At 36.4% G+C, this 17,395-nt stretch overlaps 1 protein-coding gene across 2 annotated transcripts in view; it reads left to right on the forward strand.

Annotated features, from left to right (window-relative positions):
• The window catches only part of SLAIN2 (SLAIN motif family member 2), a 35,179-nt gene extending 18,174 nt beyond the window's left edge, over positions 1 to 17,005 (forward strand). The window contains exons 6-9 of one of the 2 annotated variants that reach the window (XM_057366768.1): positions 1,787 to 1,924; positions 6,795 to 6,872; positions 11,169 to 11,478; positions 13,155 to 17,005. In XM_057366768.1, coding sequence (XP_057222751.1) covers positions 1,787 to 1,924; positions 6,795 to 6,872; positions 11,169 to 11,478; positions 13,155 to 13,221 — 593 coding nt within the window. In that variant the 3' untranslated portion in view covers positions 13,222 to 17,005. The remainder of the gene's footprint in view (positions 1 to 1,786; positions 1,925 to 6,794; positions 6,873 to 11,168; positions 11,479 to 13,154) is intronic. The other variant, XM_057366769.1, reaches the window with a different exon arrangement.
• Positions 17,006 to 17,395: the final 390 nt, after the last annotated feature.

Genomic DNA, 17,395 nt, shown 5'->3' on the forward strand with positions numbered 1-17,395 from the left:
AGGGTAAGGTCTTGCAAATGGCAGAATAAATGCAGAGGAAAGTAACAGTGGTCAGATAAGAATAACATGGCGATTTATTCATGCTTGTAGCCTGGGAGGCAGCTGAATACTTTCTTCTGGTTACACAGACTCTAAAACTTTTTGTTCATAGTCTTAAAAACATTAGTGCTTAACTCATGTATTTGCTGGATATTTTAGATATCTCAAAGCTGTGAAAGCTGCTGTGTAATAAAGTTTTCAGTAAATTCAATCCAATTATACTGTATTGGCATAGAACAAAATAATATAATATAATATTATATAATTTTCCTTCTTGAATGTACTTTTTCCTGGTAACAAGCTGACAGAAACTCCTTTTACTGGGATGAAATTTCGTGAGCATATTCCCATTTCAACAAATATATTTTTTATCTGGGAARTGAGATCTTAAGCTTAGAAGAATACACATTTAGATATTTAAGAATTCCTTTGACTAGTRATAGTGGTTTGGGGAAATTTTAGGTATTCAGGAAAATATACAACACAAAAGCTAATCGATTATATTTTGACTTAATTGACAATTCCTTTCCCATTCATTTCTGGGGTTAAATGAAAGTCTGAATGCATGCTAGATGTGCTGCAATGAAAATATCCCAGGAAAGGTACCAAAAGCTAGTATCCCACATACCAGAAGGATCAAAATAGAGTGTGCAATCGTGTGTTTTTGAAACACTTCCAAGGAATTATTTTGCAGTGGTTGTTGTTTGAGTATTCAGAGTTGATACAGCAGCAGCCAAAATAAGYTGTTCAGGTTTTTTCTTTTGTTTGTTTGTTTTGGTTGGTTTTTTAAAACTTTATTTGTCTAGAATGGTTGGAGGGAAATTTGGTTGGCAGGGTTCAACGATGTACCAGCTGCAGTGCAAAACAATACAAACTGCTGATGCAGAAAGTACAGTTGTTGGAATACTCAGCCAATGAGGACTTAGTTTGGTTTTCACCTTTAGTGCTTGTGCATGGTTAACACACTTCTTCCCTGCATCCATCTGCATAATCAGGTTGGCCACTCATCCTGTCAAGGCATCTGCAGTCTTCTATTCAAAGTATGTCATCAACCCAGCTCTGCATGGGTTGGAGATACACAGAATGTCATTAGATTTGAGAAATATTTAATGGCATCTTTCTGTATTCTGTGAACAGTGGTACAAATATTAGAAGGCACGTGAAGAACCGGTGTTAGCTGAGTAGATAAGTCAAGYCATATGTGAAAGATGAAGCATAACTGGACACTTCAATAATTTTGAATGTTGTGTGTGAAGAGATTCTTTCCAAGTGGGAGGCTGTTACTTGTTGTGCAATGGTCTGATATGGGACAAGGCAGTCTCAAAAATTTACTCAAACAACTATGTGTTTTTAYTCTTCAGGCAAGCATTTTGCTGTAACTTTCTAGGTAAATAATTTGAAAACTGTGCAAAACTACCAGTTAGGTTTGTCTGCTCAGTTTTCATAATAGTACAACAAAACCCAGAGAACCACAATCCAGATATGTTTCAAATTTCAAAACACAATATACTTGACCTTTTTCACCATAGGTGAAAAATTTACATTCTTGCTTTTTTAGATACATAAATATTTTGTGATAGATTTGAGAAGCTTTAATGTAACAAAATCCAATTTTAAATTGCAGTATAGTTTTATGTGGCTAACATTTTTGTGTCACTTGCATTTGGGGTTCTGCTATGGGTTTGCAACCTGACCTTTATCCAACATCAGACTACACATTGTGGTATCTTTGTATTGTTTCATACAGAGAAACTAAGGCGTAGTCTTCCAAACTTGTCCAGGACTTCTAACATCCAAGCTGAGTCTGTGAAAAACAGCAGAAGTGACTCAAACTTCCAAGTGCCAAATGGAGGAATACCTCGCATTCAACCTCAAGCCTCAGCCAGTAAGTACCTTTAGTGCTACTTCAATATGAATTTCAGAATTAAGTGATGGTATTTGGTCTTCCAGCCTCATGGCAAAGCAAAACATTGCATGCCATACTGGAGATGCTAATCTTGTTTTTTAATCAGACCTTTGTGAATCTGTTTTTATGATACACAAAATTTTCAAAAAGCATCCAATTTCTTATTAAGGTGTCATTCATAGCTTCCTATAAGCATATGTAGAAGTAACAAGAAGAATAGAAATACAGTATTTGGGCATGTCAGAATCTGATTTCTTTCTAGGCTCTGAAAAAACACCTAGATTATGTTTATTGCTCTTTTTTTAACTAGTGAAACCTGATCAGAAAGTGTTCATTCTTTAAGTTAACCCCTTGTTTGCATTTCTTGCATTCTTTTTGGTATTTTTTTGGCATATGGGAGTGATATATTCAATTGCTGATTAAGTGTCAGTTACTTCCTAAAAAAGGGTTTGAATTAACCTGTGTCTTATAAAACACATTAGCCCATTGCTGGACTACTGCTTGCTAGTTTGTCCAAAAGTTAACTGCTGATACRTGAATGCTGTTATTCTCACAAATCTCTTGAAAATGGTGACCTTAAGGAAGCTAAAGCAAATGAAAATTAAATATTCAGTGTTTCCTTATATGTCAATATTGCCGGTTCCTGTTGTTCAAATGTTTTCTGATAATTTTTTTTAAAACAGGTTTCTAAATTTAATAACCTTGTGTGACATTTTCAAGGGAAGAATACATTATGAATATTATTATGTGTAGAGCTTTGAACTATRAAAACCCCATGATAAAAGTTCATCAGCAATCGAAATATTTGACAGGAAATGTAAAATAATGGTTGTGAATTTAACTAGGGAGTTTTTACCTGTAGGACGGTGAAGGCATAGTGGCATACCTATTYGGTTGTATTAAAACTTTCAAAACAGTATATTAAAACTACCAAGTACAGTTAAATACAGAATAAAGAATCCCAACCATGCCAAAGACAAGATTTCTAGCTCTGTACTGACTTAGAGCAGAAAWAAGAGTTGTGTAGACAGGTGTGTGACACCATAGTGAGAGAAGTTAGTGAGACTTTACCATTGTTCATATAAGTTACTGCAGCATTCTTTCACCTTCGCTCCCTTCTTCCACCTTTTGCAAACAGAGGGTGGCATTTCCAGCTGAAAGGATATTTGTGTGGTTCTAATGCACAACTGTTACCTRTTAGGCAGGCTAATCAAAGTGTAAAGCACTCAGAGCAGTTGGACAGCAGGTCTACTGCTGTGCTTTTTCAGTGACAAGAAGAATTATCAAAATAATCTGAAAGAAAATGAAGGAAAAATATTTTTAGTAGAAATCTCTGCAGATTTTATTTGCCTTAGAATTGAGTAAACTGGAAAGGGAAGAGCATAGAGAGCAGCTTAGTTAACTAGAAGCTATTTCCAGAATTAAAAGTATATTTATGGTTAAACTTTCTGGAAAGATCAGACARCAGAAGTCTCAGTATTCAGTATTTAGTCAACTACTTCATTGCAGCAGCCAAAGTGGGGTGATGGTGTTTATATTTCTTTTTTTCAACTTGTGGATGCATTAAGAATTACTAGGTAAATTTGCTTTTCTTTCATAGACTATTTCCCCAAATGTGAACCACTCTAGACCAACTTACATTTAAATGTAAGTTAAGTATCATTAATAAAGCCCAGATTTCTAGCTTTTACAGTTTCCCTGCTCTTACAGATGTTTGTCAGAGTCTTGCTATTGACAATCGTAAAACGGTTTGTGTGTGAAGTCAATGAGTAAGTATCTTTGCTTAGTCTGGATTAAAAAATTTTCTGCAAAACTGTACATTGTATAAAAATTTCCAGAATTGTGTCCTTTTTATTGTATACTTTTTGTTTTATTGGTTTTATATTTTGTCACTTTGCACAAAGCACTGTTAAATTGCAGCAAATTTTTGTTTTCCCTTGGCAATGATTTCTGGGTCTTGGGATTTGAAGCTTCCTCATACACCTGCTAGTTTTGCATGAGCTTACCTTTGCAAGGATGCTGGCTTGCCACCCGAGGTCACTACTTTGCTCCTTGTCAAAGATTTGCGGTTCATAATTTACTTGCACATTTGCTGTGGCTGCAATACTGAACTTGCTATGGTTGCTGGCATTCAAAAATGAGCTAGGAATCCAGTAAGTTTCTGAAAAGACAATTCCTCTTACAATTTTATAGCCAAATTGTATATGCTTGCTTACAGAAGAGAGGAAAGACACATCTGATGTGTTTACAGCTACAACTGTAAAACACGAAAACATTGGCATTTTAACTTCTAGCTGCAGTGTGGTGAACAATCCAAATTATTTTTKAAAAGAGACTGAGTGAATTAAATAGCAGTTGTATCAGTTAGGATCTTCATGTACATCTAATTCTCCATGCCATTCTGCAGAAAGTACTTTTTTAATATGAAAGCTGGTAAATATTTCACCTTAAAACACTGAAAGATAAGGTAATATCTGTGTTTTCCAAAGACTAGGTATTGTCTAAAGTGTTAGTGATGGGAAATATGTATTTGGGTTCTATACCACATAGATTCTACAAAGCTGTAGGGTGGCTTCCATGTAGACTTCCCTGCTTTTGGATTGTGTGTGGTGCTTTTGTACTTAGTACAAAAGTACATGAGCACGTGGATGYTTTTAGGCAGAGCTAAATATAAAACTTTCTTGAAGGGCTGTAGATTGTTCAGACTATCAATAAAGTTACAAGTCTGCTTGCCAACTGCTTGGCATATTCAGAGTAAAAGGAGGAAGAGCAAGTTTTGAAGAAACTAAGTACTCCAGTTGATCAGAAGTAAATGTAACTACATGTATTCAGTATGCRGCAGTTGTGACAGGTAATGTCACACCACACAGAGCACTTCAAGAGCAGCAAGTAGTGTGGATAAAYACGCACTGGGCGCTTACCTCAAACTGCATGTTTGCTCAGCATTGCTCAAATTGCACTGCCTAAGCTCTTTGCAGTGGTTCAGTGTACAGAAATGTTTTGCTATTGAGTGTCTGTTTTCCTGGAGTCTCCATTGAGAAGGAAAGAATTTGATACATGGATATTTAAAATCCTTTCCATATCATCCCACATCTCTGACTTGCAGGAAGTGTGAATAATGATGGGGAAGAAAGTGCCATGTGCAGTAGCATGTTGAAATCTGAGTGAATTAGGACAAAATGAAGTATGAAGGAAGAAGCTGTTCTTCATTTTGTGCGGTATAAGAAAAACACTGATTCAGKAAGAAATAATGAAGTGGAATACTTGAGGACTGAAGCAGTCTGGCCAGTGGTCTGCCTCAATAAATTTCTAGGAATTGTGCTCATAATTTAAAAGCTTACTGTGCTTAATTGACTGTTCATATGTATGCTTTTTAAAAAGTTTCTAGGAAGACCATGTGCCAGCAGAGTAAGAATTCGATATTGTCACATGCTATTTTGCATTAGATTCTAGTTTCTTCTATCAAAGAAGATTTTTATTATTAGTAGGCACATGTAGCATATTACTCTGTTTATTAGCACTTTAATTCTTTTTTGCTGTTTGTTGAACATGACAGTTTTAGGTAGTTATTACTACTAAACTGAATAAACTGCCTAGTTGTAATTTCAGCATGAAGTTAAAACACACTTTGAATTTTTATAGTTCATGAAATACTTTTGTATTTTCACTGACTGAAGGCTAGAAAAGGAGAYAGCAATCATTATATGCTATGAAACAAAAAGATTAACGAATAATATTAGGATTTGAATTGTTTCTCCCTTACCTACTTTATAGCGATATTCACTAATTGGTGATGGGATTATTGAACTTCCTTACTCAGGTCAGGATCTTTATGCACACCTGCTCCCCCATCCTTCTTCCTTCTCACTATGGAAATAAGCCTTGCTAGTGCAGTCAGTTTTATGGTGGTATAAAACTTCATACACTGAGGTAAGCAGAGATGTTTATTCATACATTATCATTTTACAAATCTCTGTGTAGTCAAAGCTTTATTTCATCCTCCCCCCTTTCAGTATGCTGCRGTGAAAATAGGCTGAGTCAATGCGTTCCTTCTGGCAATAAGTAATTCTCTCCATGCCAAGATTCTGCAGCTCTTTCAACATTGGTTTCTCTCTTGGTAACTGGTTGATAGTGAGGTAATTTCAAGGCAGTACCAACTCTTGAATGTTACTAGACAGAAGGCCAAGGGAACAAAGAAGCAATAAAAACTAATTTCCATCATGCTGTGTACATGCTGGCAGCTGATAAATCTTAAAGTCTTCATTTTAAGGCTAAGTTCTCTTGCATACCCTTTTGAAGAGGGGGAAAAAAGACATCTCTCAAAAAGGCTTAAGTCTTTGTAACTGAAAAATACAATTTGTTTATATGATGATTATATTAGACAAAGGTTTATGCTTTTGTATASTGTTAGAATATTTTTCTGAAAAAATGAAAATTCCTTTTAAAATAAAAAATTTAGTCTTTGCTAGGTCAAATATGACAGTTTAATTTTCATCTTTCTATCTAATCTTGCTCTCATATTGCTGTAGCATGTTTGCTAGGTGGCTTGTTCTCCCTTTGGTGTTTTAATTTTCGTTTTGCATTTCTGGGCTTTTTGCCCTGCAAGAAGCTTTACTATTACCAAATCTGCGCATTTTGCACTGCAAAATTTCTGACACACTCCTCTGTAATTCTTTGCCATTAAGAGCAAGCACCATTCACAAAACCCCATCACTTCCAGAGTCATAACAGCTTTTTGAGTGTTTTCCTCACACTTGACGCTTCACCAGTGGATGCAATTCTGAAATTCCCAGTAAATTTAGTTTTCTTATCTTCCTAGACAAATATAACACTTCTTGTCTTTCAACAGCTCTGCAAAGGCAGAAAAATTTGCCTCGTGCTGCCTTCAAAACCAAACAGTTTCTTCAAACTCCATCTACAAAAGGAGGTAATTAACTTACAACCTCTTATCAAGCTCCAGCAAATCTCAGATAATGGTTTGCTTGCATTAAATTTCTCATGTTCTAGATTAATAAACTTGCTCTTGCAGTTTCTGTAGAGATTAATCCAGTGGTTCTTGCTGTATGAAAGTTAACTTTTTGGTCTAAATACTAGAAATAAACTCTGTTATATTGGAGATGGAATTTTGAGATAAAAATCCAAGGAATGGTGATTTTCTAACATTAATCAGGAAATTTGGATTAGAAAAGTAAACTAAATACATTAAGGCTTTATTTGTATAGGAATTTTTTTAATTGCAAAATATATTTTTTAAAACAAACATTGTAGGAATATTCCCTTGTATTGTAAAAATACAAACCTTTGTGCTGGAAAAAATGCTAACAAATGTATCCTTGTAAAGATGAGCGTAGACGATCAACTTGCATGTGCTTGTGCTTTCTCCTTTCCTCATAAAACCAGGAGATGAATCCCAACATAGATTAATTAGGTTTTTTTTGACTCAATGAATTGAGAACTATTGTGTGTAATATTCCAGTTTGCTAATGGCTGAATTTGGCTCTTTTTTTAAAAAAAAAAAGAAAATGAATTATTGTGTCTCTCATCCAATTAGACAAGCTTTGTGAGGTACAGTGCCTCAGTTTCACAGTTAAGGTAAACAATTATTTTGGTTTTAAGCCTAGTTTGTCAGTTGTCTGTTACAACCAAGAAGATCTCATTTTAAAGATTATATTTTGCTTTAGACTAATTCATAAGCTTATATCCTTTTAGCATTGTAAGAGTCATTTGTGCACACATGAGGGYGGCTGACAGAATGTGCGTTTCTCTCAGGGGTTTAACATTGCCAACCCCTCAGAGTCATCTTCATGCCATGCAGAAAGTTTAAGTGAAGTATGATGACTGTGAAACAGATTCATGTCTTCAGAGGAAGACTCTTAACAGTTTTCATACTTCATACCAGTAAAGTTCTCACAATGTTCTGCTTTCACGTAAGAMCACCATTACTATTCCTCTGCAGAGCTTTCTTAGCTTTCTTTCCAATTGGCCCATACCTTCCTCTGGATGTCTGGAACACTTACTAGGACAATGGCCCACTCTGAGCCTGTAGGAATGTAAAGGAAATAAGCTTTTCTTTGAKTTTATATTATTTGTAAAAATTCATTAAACCTTAGAGAATGAAGAACAGAGCACATTGCACTGCCCATTACATATTCCAGTTTATGGCTGCTGTCATTCCTTACTGCAAATGAGGACCCTTTCAGTTACTTACTTTGTCTTTTTCAGTTATTTGCTATTTTATAGTCCTTGATGTGTTGATTTTCTTTCTTCTGAGATCCTCATGAGTGTAGACATATTTTGAAGTAATGAAGCAAAACGTTTCTTTCAGAAGAATTAACAGCTGAGCAACAATTGATTTTACTTTTCTAAAATACTGTAAATTACATAGCTTGACACTTTTCACCCACATGTTGGCTTGTTTTTTTACCACTTTGTGGTAAGGTATCCCCAGCACCTTCTCTTCCCCAGGCTGAAGACCCCCACCTCTCTCAACCTTTCTTCATAGGAGAGGTGCTTATCCATCCTCTGTACCTGTTCCAACAGGTCCACATCTTCCCTGTACTGAGATGGCAGATCAGTTTATTGATTCCTGTAGTTTTACCTCATCTGTTCTTTCATGTTGGTCTAATTCATCTCATCATGATGGTTGTGATTTAACAACTGCATTAGAATTTAATCTGTTTTCAAGTTGGTGTGCAGCAGCTGGCCTTGGAGTGCAAGCCAAATAAGTTTGCAGCTTCACAGCATCCTACTTTGCCACATGGAGATCTCGTGCTCCCTGCCCACAATCCAGGACAGAATCCAGAGAGGGTAGGACATCTGAATGTCATGACTGCACCATGCCTTTTTCTTTCTTTTTTTTTTTTGGTTGCCAGATGTTTTAGTTGTAGTTGTTCCTAGTTTTATTTCTAAGGAGATTGAGTTGTGTAAAGTTATTAAGCACTACCCTTACACATTTACATGTCTTTGTTAACCATGGATCAGCTCAATAGTGTACATGGGTACCCAATGATCAAATAGTCTGTGAGGCCGTCCCTCACTCTTTGTGATCCTGTCTTACAAACTGACTACAGTGAACATCCAAAACTGCTCTGAGACCAAATTTTTTATGTGTAAAACAGAATTATTAGGCAGTTTGCCAGACTGCATCATGTGGACTGCTCTGGAAGACAATTCACTCCTTTATGTCCAAGCATGAATGTGGCTCTCAGCAATGTCTGCAATGCTGTGCTGACAGGAAATGTTTTATGAATTGACAGCTCAAGTTTGCAGCATGGTTAAATATGGTCTGCTCAAGTTTGCAGCATGGTAAAAGAGAATGGAGAAGACTGTTTTACTAGATTCTGCTGGGAATGTGACAAGCTTTCTTCAGTTGCAACTTTTCGTTGCTTATATTCCGTTCCTAAAAACCTTTTCCCTTTTGTGCCTGTAAGTGGCCCAAAGCTGCATCCAGTTTTTATACACTGGCATTGCTCTGTTGGTACCTGCTAACTTGGTGCTGTGCTGCTAACTTTGTGTTCCAAGGATTGTAATGAGAGGTTCAGTGATAAAAGCTTCCTACATTTACACTGTAGAGTCACTTGGAAATTCTGTCCATTTGATTGCACCAATATTACAGGCAAGGTGACATTTTAAAACTTGTCATAYATCTGAGTCCTAGGAGCACTTTGATGCTCTTCCTGTCCACTCATTCTGTTGTTAATGCTTTCCTTAATCCGTATTCTGGCTTGACACCAGCTTTTATTTTAAGGTTTTTCACTTATTCTCCCTGCCACTTAATAACTGTCATGTGTTTTTGACCTGTCACTTTTTCTTGTCAGCTTTTCCCATGAGCAGTTTTATGCCGTGTTTGATATTGTTATCAGGGGAAAGGCCTCCTTGRGTAATCCAGAAAGGAATCAAATCCAATTCACATCTGTAATGGGGTACTTAATTATCTTCCTAGACATCCTCTATAAGAAACAGCCTCAAAATACAATCTCAAAAGTACCAGTTCCTCTGTACCCCATTTTAGGGTGCAATGTTCCTGTCATTACTCCTCTTCTTTCTCACTCATCGTGTTCTTAGTGGATCTACCTTGAAAATGATAATAAAAGCTGTGTTAAGGACCAGCTTCTTTATATACAACATTTGTCAAAAATGATGCACCTTAGGTCTCAGTATAAAATGTTTATTCAGTAGAGGAAAAAACAGTTCATGCAAATTCACTAAATGTAAACATGTTCTTGTTATGTGATTTATTTGATCATCCTGTGTTGACTCTTACTGACCCACCCTAGTCAGTTTGAAAAGCTGGTGAAATGAAGATTATAGGCTAAGTATTCTGTTCACTAATAAATTATGCGTAATAGAAAATATTTCTCATACTTGTGAAGAATTATGCATAAGGTTTGGCATTATTAAAGGACTGCTGAATATTCTGCCTTATTAACTTATCTCAGAAAGAACTTCATAACAAGACCTTCCCCATACTAACTCAGGTACATAAACATGTATTATTTATACTGATAATTTGAGTAATGTTTGTAAGAAGAGGAAGGCTATAAATTGTTAGAGTTGTCTGGTTTAAGTTTCATAGCAGCACCTTAACCTCAGCCACTGGGGGTTGGCTAATGTCATCCTTAATCCAAACTACAGCATTATATCAGTTACTACAAAGAAAATTTACTATCCCAGCTGAAACCAGGACAGATGACCCCATCTTTTTTTGTTTTTTTCCATCTGCCAGAAAATGTAGGAGATGACCATATCTTTAGATGAATTCTATTTCAGTGGTTAAAAAGAACAGCATAAAAGAAACACCAAGATGCTCTGCACTCAAAATTTCATCATTGATGGCTAACATACACTTTGAATGTAAAGACTGTGTCCCACTAGAATACTGCATTGTGCAACATGTTCTTTCATGGATGGGAATTAAGTTCAYATGTTTCTGAAGCAGTTAWATATATAAATACCTTCTCCTCTATCTCTTTTGACTTGACTGATATAACAGTTATAGCCTTATTARGATTACTTACAATATTTGTAGTAAGCAAAGAGGGCATTAGAGTTACAATATCAAAAACACATGACAAAGAGGACATCTGAATTCCTGTTTCTCATTGCTGCTTGATTGGCTGTATTCCATTATACATTTCATACTGTTTGTATAATCACATAATTTCCAGTTTTTATTTTCAGTTATGCTGTAACATAAGCTGAAACCAATTTCTGTATTTTGCAGTACCTTCTTCGAGTAAATTCCGCTCACCTGCGGCACCGTCTCCCTTAGCGCTCCGACAACCAGTGAAAGCGTTCAGTAACCATGGACCCGGCTCAGTTGCCTCTCCAGAAGCCGCACAGCTGACGCACAGTAGTTCCTCACCAGGGCCTCTTGCAGCACAGAGCTCAGGCTTACCAAGCCCTGCCAGCAGTATTAACAGTACTACTCTTACCAGACCAGCAGGGATGAGGAGTGGTTTGCCCAGACCCAGTGCCCCTTCCACGGGGGGCATCCCAGTGCCTCGTAGCAAACTTGCACAGCCTGTTCGCAGGTGAGTCTGTGACAGGTAATCTTAGGTTGAAGTTTTCAAAATGAATTTTGTACAGTGTGTATTTGCGCTGCTTCTTCTAATTGGTATTTTGATCTCAAGGTCTTCAGAACAGAAATGGAGACCTCCATGTGAAGTATTTCCAAATTAGTTTTGGATCCAAATTGAGAGGAAAAGGTTCTTGAATGAGAGAATGAAGATGAAAGAGTCAGAAGATACTGAACTAAGTAAATAAAGTCATAGTCTGGGCTGAGAAGGCAGCAAGAATTTATCTGCATGTGGTAAAAAGTTACCAAAATATAGCTGGCAAGAGAAAATTCACTTATGTCACTGAGTGACACATTCTGAAGTCAGAACTACTTGCCTCCATAACTCAGACAATGGTACCATGGTTAGAGTAGTTTGTCTCCTTGGGCAGCTGGAAACTTCCAAAAGGAAGATGCATAAAGACAGAGGAGACATCCATAGCATTTCTAAACTTATTATGAACATCACTGCCGTTAACCCACAGGGCAAAACAGAATTTTTAGCTTAAACATAACTGTGCTAGCACTCAGCTGTAGAAGCTGCTTGGTGTCAGTGTATTTTCAGAAACCGCTGCAAGAGAGACTTGAGTATTAACTGTGAATGTCAGTTTTCACTGAAGGTGTCAAGTAGAAGCTGACATTAAGAAGCAGTCATCCATGAAAAATATTAAGAATCTCCGTAAACASAAGGGAAAAACAATTAGTCTCTAGTACTGTAAAAAAAGATAAAATGGTGGTAAATAGCACAGTGGAAAAGTTCTGTTCTGCARTGAGTGCTGGGCAGGGGAATGACGAGTGACTGTCACAGCACTGACTGTTTACAGTTTTGAGACTGCACTGGTCAGCAATAATAAAAAGCAGTTGTTTTGCCAGGAAGCTGGTAATAGTAGTGAAGTGTGGTTGTCCAAATCACAGCTTGTCTTACAGAAGAGTGTTTCACTTACTAAACTTTTTTTTAATTGCCCTTTTTTTTTTTTAAGTTTGTATATAAAGAACAAAGGGAAACAGCCCCAGCTTGCACCAAAGGAGGTTTAGATTGAATATTAGGAGAAATTTTTTCACCAGTAGAGTTGGCAGACATCAGAACAGGCTGGCCAGGGAAATGGTAGAGTTGCCATCCCTGGAGATACTTAAAAGATGTGTAGATGTGGTATTCAAGACAGTCTAGTGGTAGACTTCGCAGTAATGGTTGGACTTGATGATTTTAAAGGTCTTTTTCAGCCTAAACAATTCCATGGTTCTATAATGCAGATTCTGTACACAATGCAGTAACYGAGTTTCTACAAATGTCAGATTTTGATGTAAGCAAAATGTAATATTCTAAACAAGGATTTGCCTGTTTATATGCATCACAAAAAATGGCCTATTTTAGGTGGAAGCAGATTAAGTTTGCATTTTCACAGAGTATAATAGCAATAAGTTTTCTGTTTATTTATTTAGACTTTTTATTTATTTAGACATGGTAGTTGCCAAGATACAGCACATGCAACCTGAAACTGAAAATACTTTTGGGTTTATCTTAAGTATAAACTGTGTTACAGAGAAGTAAATAAATGAAGTGTATATTTCAATTATTTATTAAATGTTTAAATTCTTATGATGAAGACTTCAGCAGTTATATATGAAACTGAAAAATTTCTCATTTCATTTTAGATCATTACCCACTCCCAAGACATACGGCAACGTGAAAGATGAGAGTTGGAAAGATGGCTGCTACTGATCTGCAAAGCTTAATGCAAAGTTTCAGTGCTCATGGATACTTCCTGACCAGGCTAAAAGACAGCTTGATTAAACAAACTGTTCAGATGTGACTCTTGGGATTTGTAAAAATTCCAAACCTCTCTGTCTCTAATTAGCACAAACTGGCAGAGATTATTATAAAGCAGCACTTTAATGACATCTAACATCAGATGTTTGGTGGTCATACAATCACTTCTACATAAAATTGCTATCAGTTCTGGGGGCTTTTTATTGCTTGCTAAAAATGTTATCAATATGAGCATTTATGAGAGTGGCAAAAATGTCTAGGCAAAAATGAATGAATGCCAAAGAAACACCCATCTTGAAAAATAGCAAGGATAACTATCAACATACATTATCCAAAACTTCATTTTCAGTCTGTTTTAACTTAGCAGAAAGATTGGTGAATATGTACTATTGAAACAAGGCTACATGAATCAGAGCTCATGTTCTGATTGTAGACTGCTACAGTGCTAGGGAAATGTTGCTTTTAACAATTGTATGACATCGTGACTGGGGACAGTGGTACGTAGATCCTTCAGGAAGAATCAGCAGTTACTCTGGAGGATTAGGCAGGAGAGTGGGTTGTGGCCATGACTTCTATCACATTAAAAGGTTTGAATGTAGCAGACACACACAAATGCAATAGTATAGATTGCATCTTTCCTATGTTGATTTATTGGCTTTATGTGCTCTTGTGTTAGATTGCCAAAAGGGCTTAGTACCRGTTGTACAATCTTTCTAATCTTAAAGTTCCTGGCTCAGGAAAGATGGCTTTCACTATTGTAGCCACATTTTTAACACATGGCTTGCTATTTGGGGAAAACTTTTTTAATAGCAGGTTTCTTTRCATAAGAAAGAGCAAGTGATAATTTTAATTTGTTCTAATATCATACCACTATACTTGCAGCCTGCAGCAACTGAAAATGCTGATAGTTAAGGAGAAGGAAACACAACTATGCACTTGTAACATACAAATTTTAAGGAAATTAGTTGACTCTTGATGCCAAATGATATTCATTTAGGTGATGTTCCATGGTATGAGGGAGTTTTCTGTATCCTATTTTTTTACTTTCATCCATTTCTTAAATTGGTTTATTTTAAATTGTAAATATTTTTACAGAAGATATTGCCCATGTAAGTGTGTTTAAATATGTACTTTGCCTTACATATGTGTATCTTACATTACTGGTAACAGAGTATGAAACCTGCTATGTCTGTTTACAAGCTATTAAACTCCTCTGGTGGCTCTGACTTACTCTAACACATTTTGCTCAGAACGACTGATATATTTAGCATTTGAACCATTGTTCTGTTTTGGAAGACATCATGCAAAAATCTGTGGCTAAAGTTGTATTGGGTGGGACTAGTTAAGTGGAAGGGATTTTGTTTGAAGATTTTTCAGTATTTTGGATGTACAGTTGATGAAGTAAGAGAATGTGAATGGTATATCCTTTGTGCAATGACTGACAAACACTACAAGTCAGACTGGACGGTAGGTAGCCTTCAACCCCATTAGTATCTGAGTTTGGGACTGCTTGTGGATTTTGCCTCCTGCCTCTAAAAGGATAACTAATGCTGAAAATATAGCACTTGAATTTTAGGCTAACGTTAACATATTCCTGGATGAAAAGCCATGCAATACTACTTGACTTGGAAGAAACCAAATAGGAAGGAGTGGAGACTAATTGCAGCTCAAAGTACTCAAGCAAGCTCTGGGTTGATGGGTAACTTCACACCACAGACCAAGATCTGTGCTAAGACTTCAAAGTCGGAACATCAAATATACTGTAATTGTCAGATTTCTGCAGAAACCACCTTTCAGCAGTACAGAGCAGCACATACCACTAATCTAGCCTTGAGTCACCTGCAGGTACAGGGAGTGGATGTCRGTATGTGACATCACCATTCAGCAGAAGACAGGACTAGATCAAATGAGCATATTCTCATTAAAGCCCAAATTTTAATATTTCAGCGTTTTACACATCAATGCTGCAGTCTTCATTGAAGAAAGGGGAATTTTAATTGGTGGATTTTATCAAACTTTGCTTGACTTATAAACTTTGAAAGTCAGTTTAAATGATGATATTGGGCGTTTTACCATGGCTGCATCAAACTTGTGTATGTTTCCTTAAGTAATTCATCACTTGGGTAAATTCAGCTTAAGTTTTATAGGGATTTTTTTTCTCTGCTATTCCCTCCGAAATACAGCAAATGACTTCCTGAGAAGATTGCTAGAAAGCCTTTGTGCATTACCAGTTCATTGATATCAGGAAATCATGGGGCTCTGTGTTTAGAGATTTACTGCAGAATTGTGGAAATATGGATTTGATAAAATAGTGCCTATGATTTACTTAACTTATGTTTGATATAGTAGTAAGGGTTTTATGAATGTGGATTACTTTTTGTGCCAACAGCTTGGAATTGATGTATGTGTGTAGGCAGAAGGATTAATTCTGCTCCCAAAGTTATTTAATTTTTTTTTGTGTTTGAATGTTTTTGTAAGTGTTAAAAGTGTAAAAAAATATATATAAAATATTCTTACCACAAAACATCTTCTGAATCCTTATTTTGACAACAAAGTGTTTTTAAAAGCTTTTAGAAATCTAAAGGATATTTATGGCTTTTTTGTTTGGTTGGTTCGGTTGTTTTTCAGGAACTGTATTCACTTTTCCAGGGGTTACCAGTGTTGGCTTTTGCCCACTGTAATTCATGAACTGAGTACAACACTGTATTTGGATAAAATCTGTGATTATAGACAGAGGTGGATTTGTGCCTCTGCTCTGGATGGACATTGCATMGTTCAGACTTACATGAAAAACTGTATTTTAATTTTTATCCAGGGTTATTTGTACATGCAGTTTGAAGTATACAAGTCTGCCTTTCCATTTTTGCAGGATTTGTGCTTGCTTCAGACCACCATGTGAAACAAATTTTTAATTTTGAAAATTCTGAAATTTATGCAGAAAATTGAGCAATGTAAAAGTGACCTGTTAATGCCTCTTGGAGTTGATCAGTAGACATTTTATGTACCTTCTACATTAATGCCTCTATCTTTGGCTCACATACAAGGAAGAAGTTTGTTTTGAACTTGGTAACTTTCTGTAATCTGCATTTTGCTACAAAGCAATGGATGCAATGTGAATGCCATCTTTGTTTTACCTTGCTATTAATAAGGGCAGGTTTAATTCTATTTGGTAGCCACTTAATATTAAATGTAACAAAATTTAAGCTGTGAACTTTGTAATTAATTGTTTATCCTAACATTCTTTATGCCAACATAATTATTTTGTAATTAAGCCAGTAGGTTGAAATGTTTCCCCCTAGTTAGCTGATTTGTTTATGTAGAGCTGGCTTCATACCTGCTRTTTCTAAAAGGTATTCACTATCCCCCTTTTTGTCACTTTTTAGTCATGCAGTCAAGTACCAATTGCCTCACTCCTTCAGGACAGCAGTGTCAAAATCTGGGAACTAATAGCGTTTCATCTTTCTCTTTTAGTAGGTTTCTGTAACAAATTCTTCTATAAAGCTATTGTTTATAATTGGCATCATATTGCAAGACTGAAGATTGGAAATAGTATTTTTCTCAGTTCTCTYATTTTGAGGGAAGGTGTGACAGCTCCTTTGGGTCCTTTTACATTTGATGTGTGTTCCCCTCTAGAAGCTTCATTGCAGTGGTGAAGAAAAGTAAGTGATGAACATGTAAGGAAGCAGAAGGCTGAAAATGCTTATGCTGCTGGTCTTGAGGTGGTTGCAGAGTGCACAGTWTAATCATTTAAAACTTTTTCTTTCTCAAAAGTATTTGCATTAAAATACTAAAACGTACTTGCATTAAAAGGTGTGGGGAATGACCATATCAGCAGTATGTCTCTAGTTCTCTTTTGATTAGAACAGAACAAACTTTAACTTTTCAAGTAAAACAGGCAAGATGTGAGGTAGCTTTGATTTAAGAAACAAACCAAAAGGCCCACCTGCTCCTGACTTGCACTTACGCTGCTGTGCAGTTCGAGTGACACCTACAGGCTGTAGGTCTGTACTCGTCCTGCTTCAGGAAGGTAAGGCTGGGATTTGGGTGCTCTCAGGAGCATCCATGTTTTACACACAACTGCCCGGTGAAGAAGATGCTTTTGGCTTTGAGAGTTAACTGAAAGGAG

The sequence above is a fragment of the Malurus melanocephalus genome, unplaced genomic scaffold (genome assembly GCF_030028575.1).
Source record: "Malurus melanocephalus ecotype Western Australia unplaced genomic scaffold, MMel_1.1 scaffold_71, whole genome shotgun sequence".
NCBI classification, from domain to species: Eukaryota; Metazoa; Chordata; class Aves; order Passeriformes; family Maluridae; genus Malurus; species Malurus melanocephalus.